A 14473-nucleotide genomic window follows, 5' to 3' on the forward strand; every position below is an offset into this window, starting at 1 on the left:
ATTCCAGAATTTAAGGGTTTCCTTTATAGGTATTTAAAAAAATTAAATAGTAACACAGCAATGTCGTCGCCAGAAATTTTCAAATGTTACTCTTTTCTTCATGCGAATGCACGATACCAAAATATTGAGTTTAACCAATGATGTTGTAGTAAACAGATATTTTATTAACGCGCAAAAATTGAAGACTAAAAATCATCCTAATTTGCCTTTAGCCATTTTACGTAGTAATACATCATAATTACGTAGTAATACGTTTTGCGTAATTAAAACATCTAGTTATCCCTTTTACGTATTGATTTTATCAAGCTATCCTTTTTACTTTTACCGAAATGTAAAAATAAACTAAAATAAACGGTCCCCGGCGCCACACACTTTTTTCTGTTGTTTAGTATGGATATAATATAGCTGTTGTTTATTAGAATATCATTGAGTTTAACCATATTTATTTATCTTGAATTGTATTTAATTTAATAGGAGTGCTCAAATTAAAAACACAATTATAAGAATCTTTATGTCTACATAACAAAACAAAGATATTAATTAAACTTGTTTTGTATATAAATAACTAAATTCACTATGTATATTTAAATTTTAAATGTTAAGGCCTTGCCTTGTTGCCGGAAATACATTCCAAAAAACTATAGTTATGGTGCATATTTTGTTGATGTTGAAAATATTTTATGTAAAAACATAATACATAAAATATAAGCACTAAAAATGTTTTTGTTTTTCAAACAATATATATTCCATAATATAACAACACCACATAATGTTGTTTATTTGACATAATTATTTAATAAACATATGTTGAGAAAACATCTTGGAAGGGAAATTCAGCCATTTCAGGTACTAAGACATCAGCTAAATAGCATGCAGTCCCGGCAGTACCTTCATACAAACTCTCAGGATTATCTGGGAGCCTTGCATCCCTCATAAACTCTTCAGTATTCATAAAATCAACAAACCGAACAGCTCTGTGAAGATATTTTTCTTCTCCAGTCAATCTGTATAAAAGAAGAAATACATAGCCATTGCCAGCCACACCGTGACATATTCCAGGTCCTTTACGAAGCAAGCCCTTCTGCCAAACAGCATCTCCAGCCTTGACACAAGCATTAAGGAACTTTTGATCTTTGAATACTAAATAAGACTTTGCCATTAAATAAATAGTACCAGGTGCTCCATGGCACCAGTGAATGAGCTTATGATCAGATAAACCAATTTCTTCCATACAGCAAGGCCAGTTCCCACCATCGGTTTGTAAAGAACACATGAAGTGAACTGTTTCCTTTACATCCTGAGCAGCTGATGTATTGAAGTCCAAGTAACCAGGCACAGATAGAAGAATCTGTAAAATAAAACTTATACCATGTGCGGCACCTAAATACTCAGTATTATAATAGTGGTACATCAATGGGCATGGACTTCTGTGTTTCTTTGAATATTCTCGTCCAGACATAACTATCATATCACAGATTTTATACAACTCCTCATTTGAGAAAATCTGTGTTTGTATCTCTCGACTTATCCACAGAGCTCCAGCTAGGTATCCAGCTCGACCGACGAAAAATTCATCACCCCCGCATTTAAGAAATTTAGGGTTTAAATAGTAATTATAAAGGGACTTATATGCTTTTACATAATCGACAAATTTTTTATCTCCTATTTCTTTCTTTAAAGCTGTCGCAAGAGCGTAAGTCCCAGCGTCGCCAAGGAGAAATGAGGTTTTGTCACCCGCTGATGTTTCCAATGCAGGGGCGAGATATTCTAGTGCTTTCTCTAAATAGCTGCTTCTTTTTTCAGATAGTAAAGGATTCTTTGACAAATAATAAAACATAAACGATACACCGGTTACTCCGACATATAATCCACCCTCGACGTTTTTATGGGTTGGTTGTAACCTTTTCGTAATATTGGTAAGAAGGTCATTAATTTGACTAATTATTTCGTCTTTGTGAAGCGGTACATCTCCAGGCTTGTAATCATCGTAAGGGTTTGGAAAATAACGCACCATATTTAATCCAAATGGAGTTAATACGGAGAGAAAATTACGTAAGGATAAAAATGAAGTTACCGTTTTCAAAATTTTACTCATTCAATAGTGTAATTATATGAGTAATAATTTATATTAAGCTTAGAAGATTCAAATGTCGTCGCTACTTTTTGTTTTCTTTCTTCATAATATTTGTTTTCGCATTTCGCTACATGACAGTTAAGTTAACCATTACTCAGTGTAGCCAACATAATAAAATGAATATTGCAAAAACGTATAAAAATATCCATAAAAATAAAGACTTAAAGTAATTAGTAAATTTGCCTTAAATGATCAACTTACCTTAGCAAACCTGTGGTTATAATAAATATATTCTTATTCATATCTTATAAGTTCCATGTGAGCTATTTTCATAAATATAACTATAATACAGAAAATTAATAGTTACTTAGCAACCATTACAGATTTTGATAAAATAGACCAAAACTGCCTTTTAAACGAATTTAAAGAATAATATGAAACGGGACCAATTGAACAAATTTTATACTGTTTTAAATTAATTTTAAGCTAATGCCTATTACATACAATCGTGGAAATGTAATATGAAATATTAATCAATGTGTTACAAAACTTTCTTTTCAACATTAATATATAAATATATATATTTTAGGTAAGAAAAATAGCTTTTCATACAAGAGGAAGATCGGCACAGTCTTTTGATGTTAGTGGATCACGAGTTGATTCAGGAGCAGGTGGAGATGGACGGCAATTTCTTCAAATACGACCTGCATTGGCGGATCATCGCACTACCACTCTACAACGTTCTAACACAATATTATCTGGGTAATATAACCACGAAAAATGTTGTAAAGATATAATGTTTAATTAGGGATTATCTCTGCAAATTTTCTTATTAAATATGATAATACAAATTTCTATTAATTTTAAATTTAATAGGAATAATTATGCGTGCAAGGAAGATATCAAAGATGAGACTATTAGTTTACAAGCTATTGGAGAAGGCAAAGTACAATTGTCTCGAACACCACAGGAGAAGGATCGCTTACCCGACAGAATTAGTCTTGATAGGTATTTATTGATGCTGTTCGTGTTTATTACAAATGATAAATCATTACAATTTTATTTTATAAGCATTACATAACTAATTATAGAAGCATTTAAATGCATATGATTTCTTGTATTATGTAAAAGAATAACTTTCAGACGGGGACTTTCGTCAATACCGCATATAGTAGGAGAACCTGGATTACGTCTTTTGTCATTGCAACATAATTTAATAAATACTTTATCTGGTCTCTCTCCTCTTGATTTGAGTAAACTTGTATTTCTCGATGTATATGACAATCAAATAGACAAAATATCGTCGCTCGAGAGACTATTCAGCTTGAGGGTACTGTTGATGGGTAAAAACAGGTAAATTATTTCTTTTAAAAATTACAGATTGATTGATTGTATTCTCAATTATTGTGAGTAACATAAATAATAACAATTTCAGAATCAAGAGGATTGAGGGGTTATCAAATCTGTTAAAACTAGAGGTATTAGACTTGCATGGTAACAGGATAACAAAAGTCGGAAGCTTGTCTAATCAAAGTGAACTTAAAGTTCTTAACCTAGCTGGTAACCAAATAAAATGCATTGGACAAACAGATCTTCAGGGCCTTGTATCATTGAGGGAATTGAATTTAAAGCGAAATCGCTTAAGGAAATTACAAGGTTTTCAAAACACTATTAAATTACAAAAACTATTTCTTGGAAATAATGATTTACAAAGGTAAGAAAATGTAATGCTTTACACACCATATTTTATTAAACAGAAAAGTAGCTAATATATTTTTTTAATTTATTTATTTAGTATAGAAGACGTCGCGTCACTAGCAGAAGCTATAACATTATCAGAAGTTTCTTTGGATAATAATCCAGTAGCACTAGGTGGTGATTGTACTCCATTTTTAGTTTCTTATCTTCCGAATCTACTTACACTAACCAACATGCACGTTAGTGAACAGGTGAGAAATTAATTCAAAGGGCTTACATGACTTTTTTTGATAAATGAATCATGTTTATTCATTATTAAATAAAACATTTTACTGGACATAACGGCATATTCTGTTATTAATATTAATAGGTTCGTAGAGCTGCAATGGCTTGGCGGAGTAACAAAGAAGCAGCACATGCAGCGTATTGTGCTCTTAGTGGTTCGGCACAACAAGCTGCCCGTCGTGATCAAATAATCCATAATGCACGTACTAATTGGGAATTACTCAGGTTTAGTTATTTTTGTATATCAATAGTCACACTTTTGTCATTTGATCACTTTATATAATTATATATTCCCACTTTTTTATCGTTTCAGATCAGAAAATAAGTGTTTTAGTAATACTGCTAGCCCAGATAAACAGATTGATATTGGTAAAGAATTTGAATTACAGAATTCCTCGACAAAAGTAACTCAAAATGATGGTACACAGACGGTAGAAACTACCGTTATTCCTGATTTAATAGCATCTACTAGGCACGTAGATGTAGAAGATGCAGACTGCAAACCTAATAATAGTGACGCAAAAATTAAAGCAAAGCCTGATAAAACAAATTCTAAGACTTCGCGTAAGTTACAAAGAAGCTCGACTGCTCGTAAACCGTCAGATAAAAGGGTAAATTTTTCGGAACGAAGCGCTTCACAAGAAACAGACGCTTCGCATTCAACGTCTACTAGTAGTGATTTAAGATTACCACCAATTTTACTACCAATAATATCTTCACTTGAAAATGTTAAATTATCGGATAGCTCAGAACCTGTACTAAAACGTTGGGAGAGTATTTCAAGTGTTGAACCAATAGGTGATTCCTCATTTAGCTCACTACCTTCATCGACAAGTGAGAGTGAAGAAGAAACCAGTAAAACACATTTCCGAAGAAATCCAACTGTTTTAAGGAAACGAGAAAATTTTAGTACAATGCGATCAAAATCCGTTTGCGATCCTGAAAGCCGAAGAACTAAAACGATTACTAAAAATTCTGACAATATAGAGAGTGGTAGCAACATTTCAGGTAATACAAATTTTGGATCTGTTGCGACATCTTCAACATCAGGAAGTGATAATAATAGCAAGGTTTTACGGAGACAAGGTTCCTTAAATAGCAGATTGAACAATCGAAACATTCGTAGTGCTACTGTTACAAGGAGAAACGAAAGGGCCTCATCCGCTCATCGAGCTTCAACTGCTAGAGTTAAGCCTAGCAAAAATTTGGCAAGTTTAAAGTCTTCGGAACCCGTACCTAAGCAGATTCCTATATCTAAAGATAGGGAACAGGGTGTTGACTATTTGGTCGAAGTAAGCGATGGCCTTGTGAGTGCATGGGGCGCTGGTGCAGTACGTCGACTGTCTCGTGACTGGGAGTGGGATCGAGCAAAAACTGTAACACGTGCAGCATTCCACTACGTACACTTTAATGCAGTCGCTCAGTCTTTACAAGAATTAAAAGCAAAGTAAATATTTAAAATGTTCAAATAGCTACAAAATGATTTGTGTATGTAAATGTAAATATAAAAACACATTTTTAAAATTTCAGATTTCCAAATGTAACTCATATATCAATTCGTGCGACAGGAATTCAACATTTAGGTCAATTACACGCATTAGCCGAATTAAGAGGCTTGACAGGCTTGACTATAATGCCAGAAGGTAATCCTATCGGTGTCAAAACTTGGCGTGAATATGCAATCTATAGACTTGCTCATTGGGGTCTCAAAGAAATTAACAATGAACCGGTAACGAATACTCATTTTTTGTTGACATTATAGCACTAAAGTTATATTTTTACAATAAATATGTATAATTCCGTTATACATTTTTTTTCCTAATAAGGTTACTGATGAAGAATTAAAGTCAGCTAACCAGACATTTAATGGTTTAAGTGACATAGTACTGCGGGCACTCCCTGACGCTCCATTACAACCTTTATTAGCAAGGTTAGGAAAAAGTGGGAATTGCACAGTTAGTGCTAAAACTTGGCTTAGAGGAGCTGACCCAGCTTTACGAGATGTTATAGCTAAAGAAGCTTTACAGTATAAGAAAGGTCATATTTCTCAGGTAAAAACGTTCATTTTATTTAAAGCAATGTTAATGTTTATAAATTCTGATTATAACCGTATTACTTAATGTGCAGGAAGATATGAGTTGGAGAGTTCGTGGCCGGGGTCAACTATCAAACGCGATTGATTTGGCATGTGGCGCTGCAATTCGTCTTCGCACACTCGAACTTCAGTGGCCAACAATATTCATAGAAATGATTGAAGAGGTTTTAAGGGATTTCGCAAATATGGAAACTCATGTTAAGGAACAGATGCGATTTCTCATGGATTCTTTGTGACATTCTTTTCTTCTCTAAAGAAGCGTACAAAAATATTGTGAGATGTTATACATAAAAATCATGTTGCTATTGATCACAAATAGTGATAGAAAAATATTTGCTTTTATAGTTAGAAAACGAATACAAATAACATATGCACTAAATGTTATCAATGTTACTCGATTTATATCGAAGTTAAATTTAAATATGATAGAACAGGTACCCACTACCTACCAACATGTTTATATGTTATCAAATCTGTTCGTCTATTTTAATATTTAGGTTAACTCATATTGTTCAGAACTGATGAATAATTTCAAATAGTTGCTCAATATATTTACTAGACTGTAATTCAAGAACCAATAGCCGATTAAAATATTTTGTAAATTCATTTGAGAATAGTATTTATTTAGTGTATGAGTAGACTAATAAATAGTAAATAAAGTTAAAAAAAATCTTTAACATGATTGTTTTTTTATGTTGTCTAACCGTGTTCATATTTCACGCTATTAATATGAAAGGACCCTAAAATACTTTTTTTCAAACGTGTAGGTACTTCATCCGCCCTATGTTTTAATTAAATAAAATAAATGTGTATTATACATAACTTTATTTAGTATGTACCGCTTGCTTGGTAAAAAATCACTTTAATCTGTCACTAGTCGTTATGCTATATGTTTAAAGAAACATATTTATATTTAGCTACGTAATTACTTATTATTGATAGTCTGAAATTGTCTACCAGTGTGTCGATGAAAATATCTTGAATGCGCCACAGCTAACTTATTGTAGTTAAACACACTGAAATGTCAATTGTCAAAAATTTAACTTTCAACTTGATCTTGTAATTTCTCCAAACGAAGAATTACCTATCTATATCAACAAGAACCAAAACAAAATCTCATCACCGCTTTTAATAATAATGTAATTAAATTTAAACGTCACGATATGGATGACACGGAAAGCACAACAACATCAGCGGATGAGAACACTGGCAACTTGTGTGACAATCCGACTAGAGATACTCTCGCCGAGGGGCTGTTAGGCTTGCTTAAGCCAACAGTGGACCAATTAGATGATCGAGTGAGAATAACGAGGTAATTATTTAAATTAATTTCCTGATAAACCGTTCGATTCCATTGTAGAGTATTTATTATCTTTTTTTTTTATTTAGGATTTCACAGTTAGAGCTAAAGCAACAGATTGAATCTTTAAACGAAGAGTTGCTAAAAGTAAGAGAGGCACTTAATAATCATCCAGATTTAGACCCCTATGTCAAGAAACTGATAGCTTGTAAACATAAAGTCACAGTCGTGCTTAATGTCCTACAGGCATCCCAGGTAAGCCTGTGTGTACCATCGTGAAATATACGTAAAGTTGTTCTTTAAGTAGAGTATTTTAAAATTTCAGTACTTTGTGACTTACATTCAGACACAATATAATTAAATCTAAAGCAGCTTACAGTGTCCTTGTCCACTCTTATAATAAACTAATTAATTAATATTTTAATTTCAGGACAGACTTAATGAAATAAGACGAATGATCAATAAAGAAAAGAGTGTTCGACCAACATTGACTGAAACCTCGCAAGAACCGCAACAAAGTACAAGCAATTTTATTTCCGACCGTGGGTGTATCAACTAATATAATGGATACTCCTTATCAAAGCCACATAAATAAAAATGATTTTGACTATGTCTATGAACCCGCTGAAGATAGTTTTCTACTTATTGATGCATTGGAAAAAGACCTGCCTTATCTTAAGGCTAGAGAACCAATATTTTGCTTAGAAGTAGGTTCGGGGAGTGGTGTTGTCATTACAGCTTTTGGAATGGTTTTCCCTAGAACTTTTTGTTTTAGCACAGACATTAATTTTAGGGCATGTGAAATGTCTCTAAGCACTGCAATTCAAAACAAAGTACTGCTAGATGTTGTCAATATGGATTTAGTTTCTTGTTTTGTTAATAATAAATTTGATGTTGTAATATTTAATCCTCCATATGTTGTAACAGACACAACAGAATGTGGAGGGTGTGGTATTGAGGCAAGTTGGGCCGGTGGTGTCAAGGGTAGAGAGGTAACAGACAAGTTATTGGATGCTATACCAAAGATTCTGTCTCCTAATGGCACATTCTACCTCTTGCTTATTAAAGATAACATTCCACTTGAAGTTGTTCAAATAATGTCCAAAAAAGGTTACAAGTCAGAGACTATAATAACGAGACAAGTGAGAAATGAGCAGCAATTAGTCTTAAAATTTTATAAATAGAAAAATATATTATCATTTACATTTAATATTATATAATGTTATAGGATTAAGTGCATATATATATAGATATGAAAAATATATTTATAAACACTATTTTAAGTTTTTCTTCACAATCGATGCAAAGAGCTTAGCACCTTCTAAATTATCTTCATATCCAGGTATGCTTTCGCAACTTTTCAGCCATCTTTGAATATTTGGAAAAGGAGAAAAGTCCCAGCCCACTTCCTAAAATTTAAATAAGTATTTTACATGATTTTATTACAACTAATACTTATTTTACTTGCAATATTATAAATATTCATTCATACATTAATAACTTACAAGAATAGAAGCTAAAGATGCAAGAATTGCAGTATCAGCTATGGTCAAGTGTTCACCTGCAACCCACTTATTATCCTCCAAAAATTGATTGAGAAAACCAAGAGTAGCATTTAAATCATTTTTTAATTTTTCCTTTATTTCGGTTACACCCTCATAAATAATCGGATACTGAAAGAGACCAAAATATTGTTTTATATGATTTGGTTAGTGATGGGTAATTCTTAGATGGTGAAGTTTTTCAAAATGAAAACAAGACTAGATTATAAAAATCGTTTGGTCTATAAGATTACTTAAATATAAATTTCTGGTTATAACGTACACATATTGCTCGAATCCTTGGGTACACAAAAGAACTATCAAAGTACAATCTTTGATTGACGATTGCACGTCGTTGCAGGTCTTTTGGATATATATCGTCATTGGTCCCGTATTTGTCTGCTAAGTAACACGCAATTGCACGACTCTCCCATATTACAAAACCATTGTCATCAAGTGTAGGTACACAGTGTTGTGGATTTATTTTAATGAAACTTTCATTAAACTGTTCTTTTTTCATTAGGTCTATAATTTTAACTTCCACTGGTACACCTATATTTTTTGCAGCAAGAACCGCACCTCTAGATGGTGCACTTAAAGGGAAATGATACAATGTTGGTGGAGACATTTTAAAAGTTTTCAAAAGTATCCAACAATAATTAAAATGAACTGGCTCTAGAAGTCAGACACTTCGGTTGTTGACCTTATTTTACGTATCTTGTTTTAAGCAACTACCTACTACCTATCTAGTGGGTGGGGGGGCCTGATAAGGAAAATATTTTACAAGAAATACTCGAATTTGTAAAAAGTACTTTACATTAGTTACTTTTTTTTTAATTAATATTTTATTATTTAGAATAATATTTGTCATTTCTTAATATTATGGCAAAAATTTTGTTTATTTAATTAATTGATGCAATTATTGTTAGAATGAAATACGAAACCTGTAGACGATAATTATAGTGTACTTATACAGCTACTTTGTTTAAATACAACATAATAACTTATTTAAATCTCAAATGATAAAAAATGTATGCTTCGTGTAGCGCGACCATTTAAAAAATACATTTTTACAAATTCTCATATTGGTAGTTTTGCTAAGATTCACTATTTCACAATTCACAAGTTCTAACGTCATTGTCAAAGTTAGTTCATGTTTGTTGTTTTTGTTTACAATTTGTGAACAAAATAGAAATAAAAAAAAATGACTGATAATAAATGTAGATTATGCCTAACAAATACAAATTTATTGATAAATATTTATAATAACACTAACTCAGGAATGATATCTACTAATATAATGTGTATAACGGATATAAAAGTAAGTTAAAAATATGATATAAAATATAAATTTATTTTTCTTTCCGAAATATTATTTTATGAAATGTAATTATAGATACATCCCAACGATGGACTGCCTAATTCTATTTGTAAACGTTGCAATAGAACTTTACAAAAATGTATAGATTTTAAAAGGCTCTGTGAGAAGTCTGATAAGGAATTGAGAAGTGCCTTAACTAACAGGACAAGTGATAAACAAACAAATGCTGAATATGAACCAACAAGTAAAGAGTGTAGTACATTGTATCTAGTTAACGAAAATTGCAAAGAATCAAAGAAAGCAGTTACAAGCGAAACCGAGACAAATGATTCCAATAATTTGAGTATTTCCAAAGTTTCTCAAAAAAAGCAATGTTTTACATGTGGAAAAATTATGTCATCTAGGTATTCAGTAGAAATTGTTATAATTTCTCAGGTGTATAAATTCAATTTCTAAATTATTATTTTTTTTTAGTTTTAGGCTCAAAACTCACTTGGCAACACACACAGATATAAAACCATATGCATGTGTATATTGCAACAAGAAATTTTCATTAGTGCAAAATCTGAATGTTCATTTAAGAATACATACGGTAAATATTTTACATAAATTTTACAATATTAGAATAAGGGACTAGTTTACCTTATTTTTATATGAAGAGAATTTTTTTTTATGTGTACTACTAAGTTTTGAGAGTATCTATATATTAGTTATTTAAAGTATTATATTATTTTATCAAAAAGATTAATTTAATTTGTGATGTGACAAAAAATTTAAAGATAGTTTATTTCCAGGGTGAAAAACCATTCAGTTGTGCTGTGTGTGGAAAGTCATTTGCCCAATCATCAGGATTAACAACACATAAAAGAAAGCACACTGGACAAACACCTTATAAATGTGTTTTGTGTCCACGTAGCTTTCGCACAGTGGGACATTTACAATATCATGTCAGGTAAGCATAAAATTATTATATTAAATCAAAAACTGAATTTGCTACTTCAGCTTAATGAATCAATGTAAATAAATACATTGATGCAAGGATATTCTTGAAATAATATAGTATAAATACTATAGGTTTTCCTTAAATTTTAAATCTACTCTTCAGGGATCAGATTAAGACTAACATTAAGGACAATACCAATGAGGTTACTAATATAAGAGTTTTTTTGCAACATTTTTACTAAATGTGAAATTACACAATAATATAGAAGCATTAAAATTACTGTCATCTGAAACTGTGATTGATATAATTGTATCTTTTTTTTATACAGGCGGCATACTGGTGAAAAGAAATTTGAATGTGACATGTGTAGTCGTGCCTTTATTACACGAAGTGATTTGAAACAGCATTTAATGACACATAGTGGAGAAAAGCTTCATGTTTGCTGCAATTGTGGTATGAGATTTTCAAGGGCTTCAAATTTAAAACGTCACATCAAATATTCACATAATGAAGAGAAATCTTACAAGTGTACTCAATGTCTTTCAAAATTTATGCGCAAAACTGAACTAGATAAACATGAAAAGAAACATAAGAGTGAATTAAAAATAAATTGAATATAAACAAAAATACTTTTTTATTAACCCGCGGTCATTTAACGCAAGTAAGCGTTTCAAGCAAATTGAAATATGCGACTTATTAACAATAATTATTTTGTATAAATAACTTAATATTACTAAGTTATTTATATAAAATTTTATATAAATATTAAGTTACTTTTTTAATATTATTTTTTCACTTAAAGCATATTAGAATGACACTATTTTAAAATAGTATTCAAGTAAAAATGTGTAAATTTTTTTATAAGGTTTTCTTGTGTACGGCCCAATTTGGAATAGACCCTGATGTGTAACAGATCCTTTTTGAAATTTGAAGTTAGTTTTTATCAAGTGGCAACATTGCTTTGTTTTCGAATTTTGAAATTCGTTAACGTTTCTGTTTGTCGAGTCGCTTCGAGTTCGAACGAATTTTCTTTGTGGCTGTTAAGCGATAAGTTTTTTTGAATTGTGATTTAATGGTATAATATTGTGAGAGGTAGTATAGTGCTTAAAGTGGTACTTAAATAAATAACGACGAATTTTTTTTCGTAAGAAGAAAATGTCTAGGGATATAATATACTATTCTGAAAAATATTATGACGAGGAACATGAGTATAGGTAAAGTTATTTTTTGTCATATTAGAAATATATATGTCTATTTTTGTTTGCTAAAAATAGTGAAAAAATAATTAAAACCACAATTCGTTGCTTGGCCTTGAAAATCATAACTACACAATAACTTGCTTTTAACCTTTATAATGTAAGCGCAGAATTTACCAGAAAAAGTTTCTATTCCAGTATGTTTCTCATGTAAACAGCTTGTATGTGCGTAAATAAAATCAATTTTATCTAATAATCGTCCTTATAACATAATATTACAGGCATGTGGTGTTACCAAAAGAGATGGTGAAATTAGTGCCTAAGAATCATCTGATGTCGGAACAGGAGTGGCGTGGTATCGGTGTTCAACAGAGTCAAGGATGGGTGCACTATATGACACATCAACCAGGTACGTAATTTTTGAGTTAACATTATTCTAATTGCCTACAATTGGACTGGACCTTGTTAAAGGTTATTTAAAATAATCAGTCATAAAACAATTGAATTTATTGGTTTAATATGTTGGTAATTATATTAAACCATGTATGACGCTCAATAAGTTTATATGCAATTCTCATTAGACGTAAATCTTATAACATGTTAACACATTTCATAACAAAGAACTTAAAATAGTAAGTTAAGTATATTTACAATTTTAGCTAAATATCTATTAAAAAAAAAATATATTGGCTATTGTTTAGTTTCAATAATGTAATTTTTAAACTATAAATTATTTAGTATTGACTCAGACTTGAGTATTTAGATAAAAACATTGATACATATTTTCACGTTGAGCTATGAATTTGCAAGAATTCAAACAAATGTATTTTTATGCTATTATCAAGCTCAAGATGATGTTGGACTGATGGACATTACGTTATAAAATTACAATGGCAACTAAATAATACCTAATATTTTAGCTTAAGAACTCTCAGAAAATAAATTTCTGTTTAATAAAAGCATAGCTAGTTACTTGTTTGAATGAATATCTTTTCTAATATCATTGTTCTATACACAGAACCTCATATCCTGCTATTCAGGCGAAAGAAGACAACTCCACCGGAGAAGAAGTAAGACCATAAGAAAAAAGGTTGTGATAAATGTATTGTACAGTTTTGTCATGAGATTAGACATAATTAATTATAATTTGCCTCACAACAAGCCTCCATAACACTCACTTTTCATTTGACATGAAATTATCTGGAATAATATGTAGGTAATTATAAAATGAATCTCTCTATGATAACTAAATGTGCCTTATCAGGAAATAATATTATATATGATATTTTTTGACAGAAAGAAATGTGTATTTCTATTTATTTCACAGTGGATCTAATTATGACCATGTAGCATTAAATCATTGTCATATTAATCATTGTGAAGGCACTTGTATGTATTGATTACACAGTATTGATCAGGTTTGTATACCATCCTTTATTAAATGCAGGATTAGTGTTTACAAAATTGTCAAAAAAAAATCTTTAGATCTTTTGTGCTGTGACATTAAATTCAATGTTCCTATTTAAGTTTTTTTAAATAATAATATCTCTAATTGCAGTGTCAAAGTATATAAGTTTGTTATGGGTATAATGACCTTTATTCCATATTCTTAAGTTGCAACCTAAATAAGTCATTAATTTTAAGTCATCACTACATTATTTTCAAGACAAGAACTTCTTCTATAGTAAACAATAATAGTTTCTTTTTCTATGTTTAAAATAGGAATAAATACATGACAATTTTATTATAATTTTCTTTGTATAGTATTTTAAGAATTGACCACCAATTATAATAATGCAAATATTTTTGGTAGCTTTTTAATATAGATTGATTTCTTTTGTTTGACCAGCCATTGTCTAAATCGATATAGGTTATTTTTAAATGTATATAATGAAATTGAAATCAATAAAAGGCACACTGTATCATAATCGGGTGTTTGTAAATTAATGAAATAATGTTTGGTACAAATAAATTATTTGGTGCTATGTTATATGGTTTGTTTTATTTTTGTGTAAAAAGT

The 14473-nt window shown here is 30.7% G+C and overlaps 6 protein-coding genes across 7 annotated transcripts; 4 read left to right on the forward strand and 2 right to left on the reverse strand.

Moving 5' to 3' along the window:
• Window positions 1–503: 503 nt before the first annotated feature.
• Window positions 504–2242, reverse strand: LOC124537502 (lanC-like protein 3). The gene has a single exon (XM_047114372.1). It carries the CDS (start codon window positions 2093–2095, stop codon window positions 794–796), a length of 1302 nt encoding a protein of 433 aa, XP_046970328.1. The 5' UTR covers window positions 2096–2242; the 3' UTR covers window positions 504–793.
• A 321-nt stretch (window positions 2243–2563) lies between these two features.
• Window positions 2564–6743, forward strand: LOC124537540 (leucine-rich repeat-containing protein 49). Its single transcript, XM_047114415.1, has 11 exons — window positions 2564–2590; window positions 2664–2836; window positions 2951–3082; window positions 3218–3427; window positions 3510–3788; window positions 3870–4023; window positions 4143–4282; window positions 4371–5504; window positions 5588–5786; window positions 5884–6108; window positions 6185–6743. The coding sequence occupies exons 1-11, from the start codon at window positions 2564–2566 to the stop codon at window positions 6386–6388; spliced, it is 2877 nt and encodes a 958-aa protein (XP_046970371.1). The 3' UTR covers window positions 6389–6743.
• A 415-nt stretch (window positions 6744–7158) lies between these two features.
• LOC124537243 (SNAPIN protein homolog) lies at window positions 7159–8861 on the forward strand. Of its 2 annotated transcripts, XM_047114016.1 has the most exons (3): window positions 7159–7464; window positions 7542–7707; window positions 7883–8313. In XM_047114016.1, the coding sequence occupies exons 1-3, from the start codon at window positions 7316–7318 to the stop codon at window positions 8009–8011; spliced, it is 444 nt and encodes a 147-aa protein (XP_046969972.1). In that variant the 5' UTR covers window positions 7159–7315; the 3' UTR covers window positions 8012–8313. The 2 variants fall into 2 exon arrangements, with proteins under 2 accessions (XP_046969972.1, XP_046969971.1); XM_047114015.1 differs by lacking the exon at window positions 7159–7464 and having other exon boundaries at window positions 7883–8861.
• Window positions 8613–9736, reverse strand: LOC124537242 (glutathione S-transferase 1-like). Its single transcript, XM_047114014.1, has 3 exons — window positions 9277–9736; window positions 8958–9125; window positions 8613–8861 (listed from the first exon to the last, which is right to left on the reverse strand). The coding sequence occupies exons 1-3, from the start codon at window positions 9619–9621 to the stop codon at window positions 8727–8729; spliced, it is 648 nt and encodes a 215-aa protein (XP_046969970.1). The 5' UTR covers window positions 9622–9736; the 3' UTR covers window positions 8613–8726.
• Window positions 9737–9859: 123 nt separating this feature from the next.
• LOC124537241 (zinc finger protein 239-like) lies at window positions 9860–11947 on the forward strand. The gene is made up of 5 exons (XM_047114013.1): window positions 9860–10314; window positions 10390–10718; window positions 10789–10906; window positions 11109–11266; window positions 11586–11947. Exons 1-5 carry the CDS (start codon window positions 10198–10200, stop codon window positions 11869–11871), a joined length of 1008 nt encoding a protein of 335 aa, XP_046969969.1. The 5' UTR covers window positions 9860–10197; the 3' UTR covers window positions 11872–11947.
• Window positions 11948–12154: 207 nt separating this feature from the next.
• Window positions 12155–14443, forward strand: LOC124537245 (cyclin-dependent kinases regulatory subunit). The gene is made up of 3 exons (XM_047114017.1): window positions 12155–12471; window positions 12735–12862; window positions 13472–14443. The coding sequence occupies exons 1-3, from the start codon at window positions 12413–12415 to the stop codon at window positions 13525–13527; spliced, it is 243 nt and encodes an 80-aa protein (XP_046969973.1). The 5' UTR covers window positions 12155–12412; the 3' UTR covers window positions 13528–14443.
• Window positions 14444–14473: the final 30 nt, after the last annotated feature.

Source organism: Vanessa cardui, chromosome 18, assembly GCF_905220365.1.
Source record: "Vanessa cardui chromosome 18, ilVanCard2.1, whole genome shotgun sequence".
Taxonomy (NCBI): Eukaryota; Metazoa; Arthropoda; class Insecta; order Lepidoptera; family Nymphalidae; genus Vanessa; species Vanessa cardui.

Bases quoted from the DNA above. Each gene is read 5' to 3' on its own strand.
- LOC124537241 (XM_047114013.1), top strand. From the start codon at position 10,198: ATGACTGATAATAAATGTAGATTATGCCTAACAAATACAAATTTATTG. The intron at 10,719-10,788 runs GTATTCAGTAGA...ATTTTTTTTTAG, and splicing joins GGAAAAATTATGTCATCTAG to TTTTAGGCTCAAAACTCACT. The intron at 11,267-11,585 runs GTAAGCATAAAA...TTTTTTATACAG, and splicing joins CATTTACAATATCATGTCAG to GCGGCATACTGGTGAAAAGA.
- LOC124537245 (XM_047114017.1), top strand. From the start codon at position 12,413: ATGTCTAGGGATATAATATACTATTCTGAAAAATATTATGACGAGGAA. The intron at 12,472-12,734 runs GTAAAGTTATTT...ATAATATTACAG, and splicing joins GACGAGGAACATGAGTATAG to GCATGTGGTGTTACCAAAAG. The intron at 12,863-13,471 runs GTACGTAATTTT...TTCTATACACAG, and splicing joins CTATATGACACATCAACCAG to AACCTCATATCCTGCTATTC.
- LOC124537242 (XM_047114014.1), bottom strand. From the start codon at position 9,621: ATGTCTCCACCAACATTGTATCATTTCCCTTTAAGTGCACCATCTAGA. The intron at 9,126-9,276 runs GTACGTTATAAC...GGTCTCTTTCAG, and splicing joins CAAGGATTCGAGCAATATGT to TATCCGATTATTTATGAGGG. The intron at 8,862-8,957 runs GTAAGTTATTAA...TTTAAATTTTAG, and splicing joins CATCTTTAGCTTCTATTCTT to GAAGTGGGCTGGGACTTTTC.
- LOC124537243 (XM_047114015.1), top strand. From the start codon at position 8,016: ATGGATACTCCTTATCAAAGCCACATAAATAAAAATGATTTTGACTAT.
- LOC124537540 (XM_047114415.1), top strand. From the start codon at position 2,564: ATGCCTATTACATACAATCGTGGAAAT. The intron at 4,024-4,142 runs GTGAGAAATTAA...TAATATTAATAG, and splicing joins ACATGCACGTTAGTGAACAG to GTTCGTAGAGCTGCAATGGC. The intron at 6,109-6,184 runs GTAAAAACGTTC...CTTAATGTGCAG, and splicing joins AGAAAGGTCATATTTCTCAG to GAAGATATGAGTTGGAGAGT.
- LOC124537502 (XM_047114372.1), bottom strand. From the start codon at position 2,095: ATGAGTAAAATTTTGAAAACGGTAACTTCATTTTTATCCTTACGTAAT.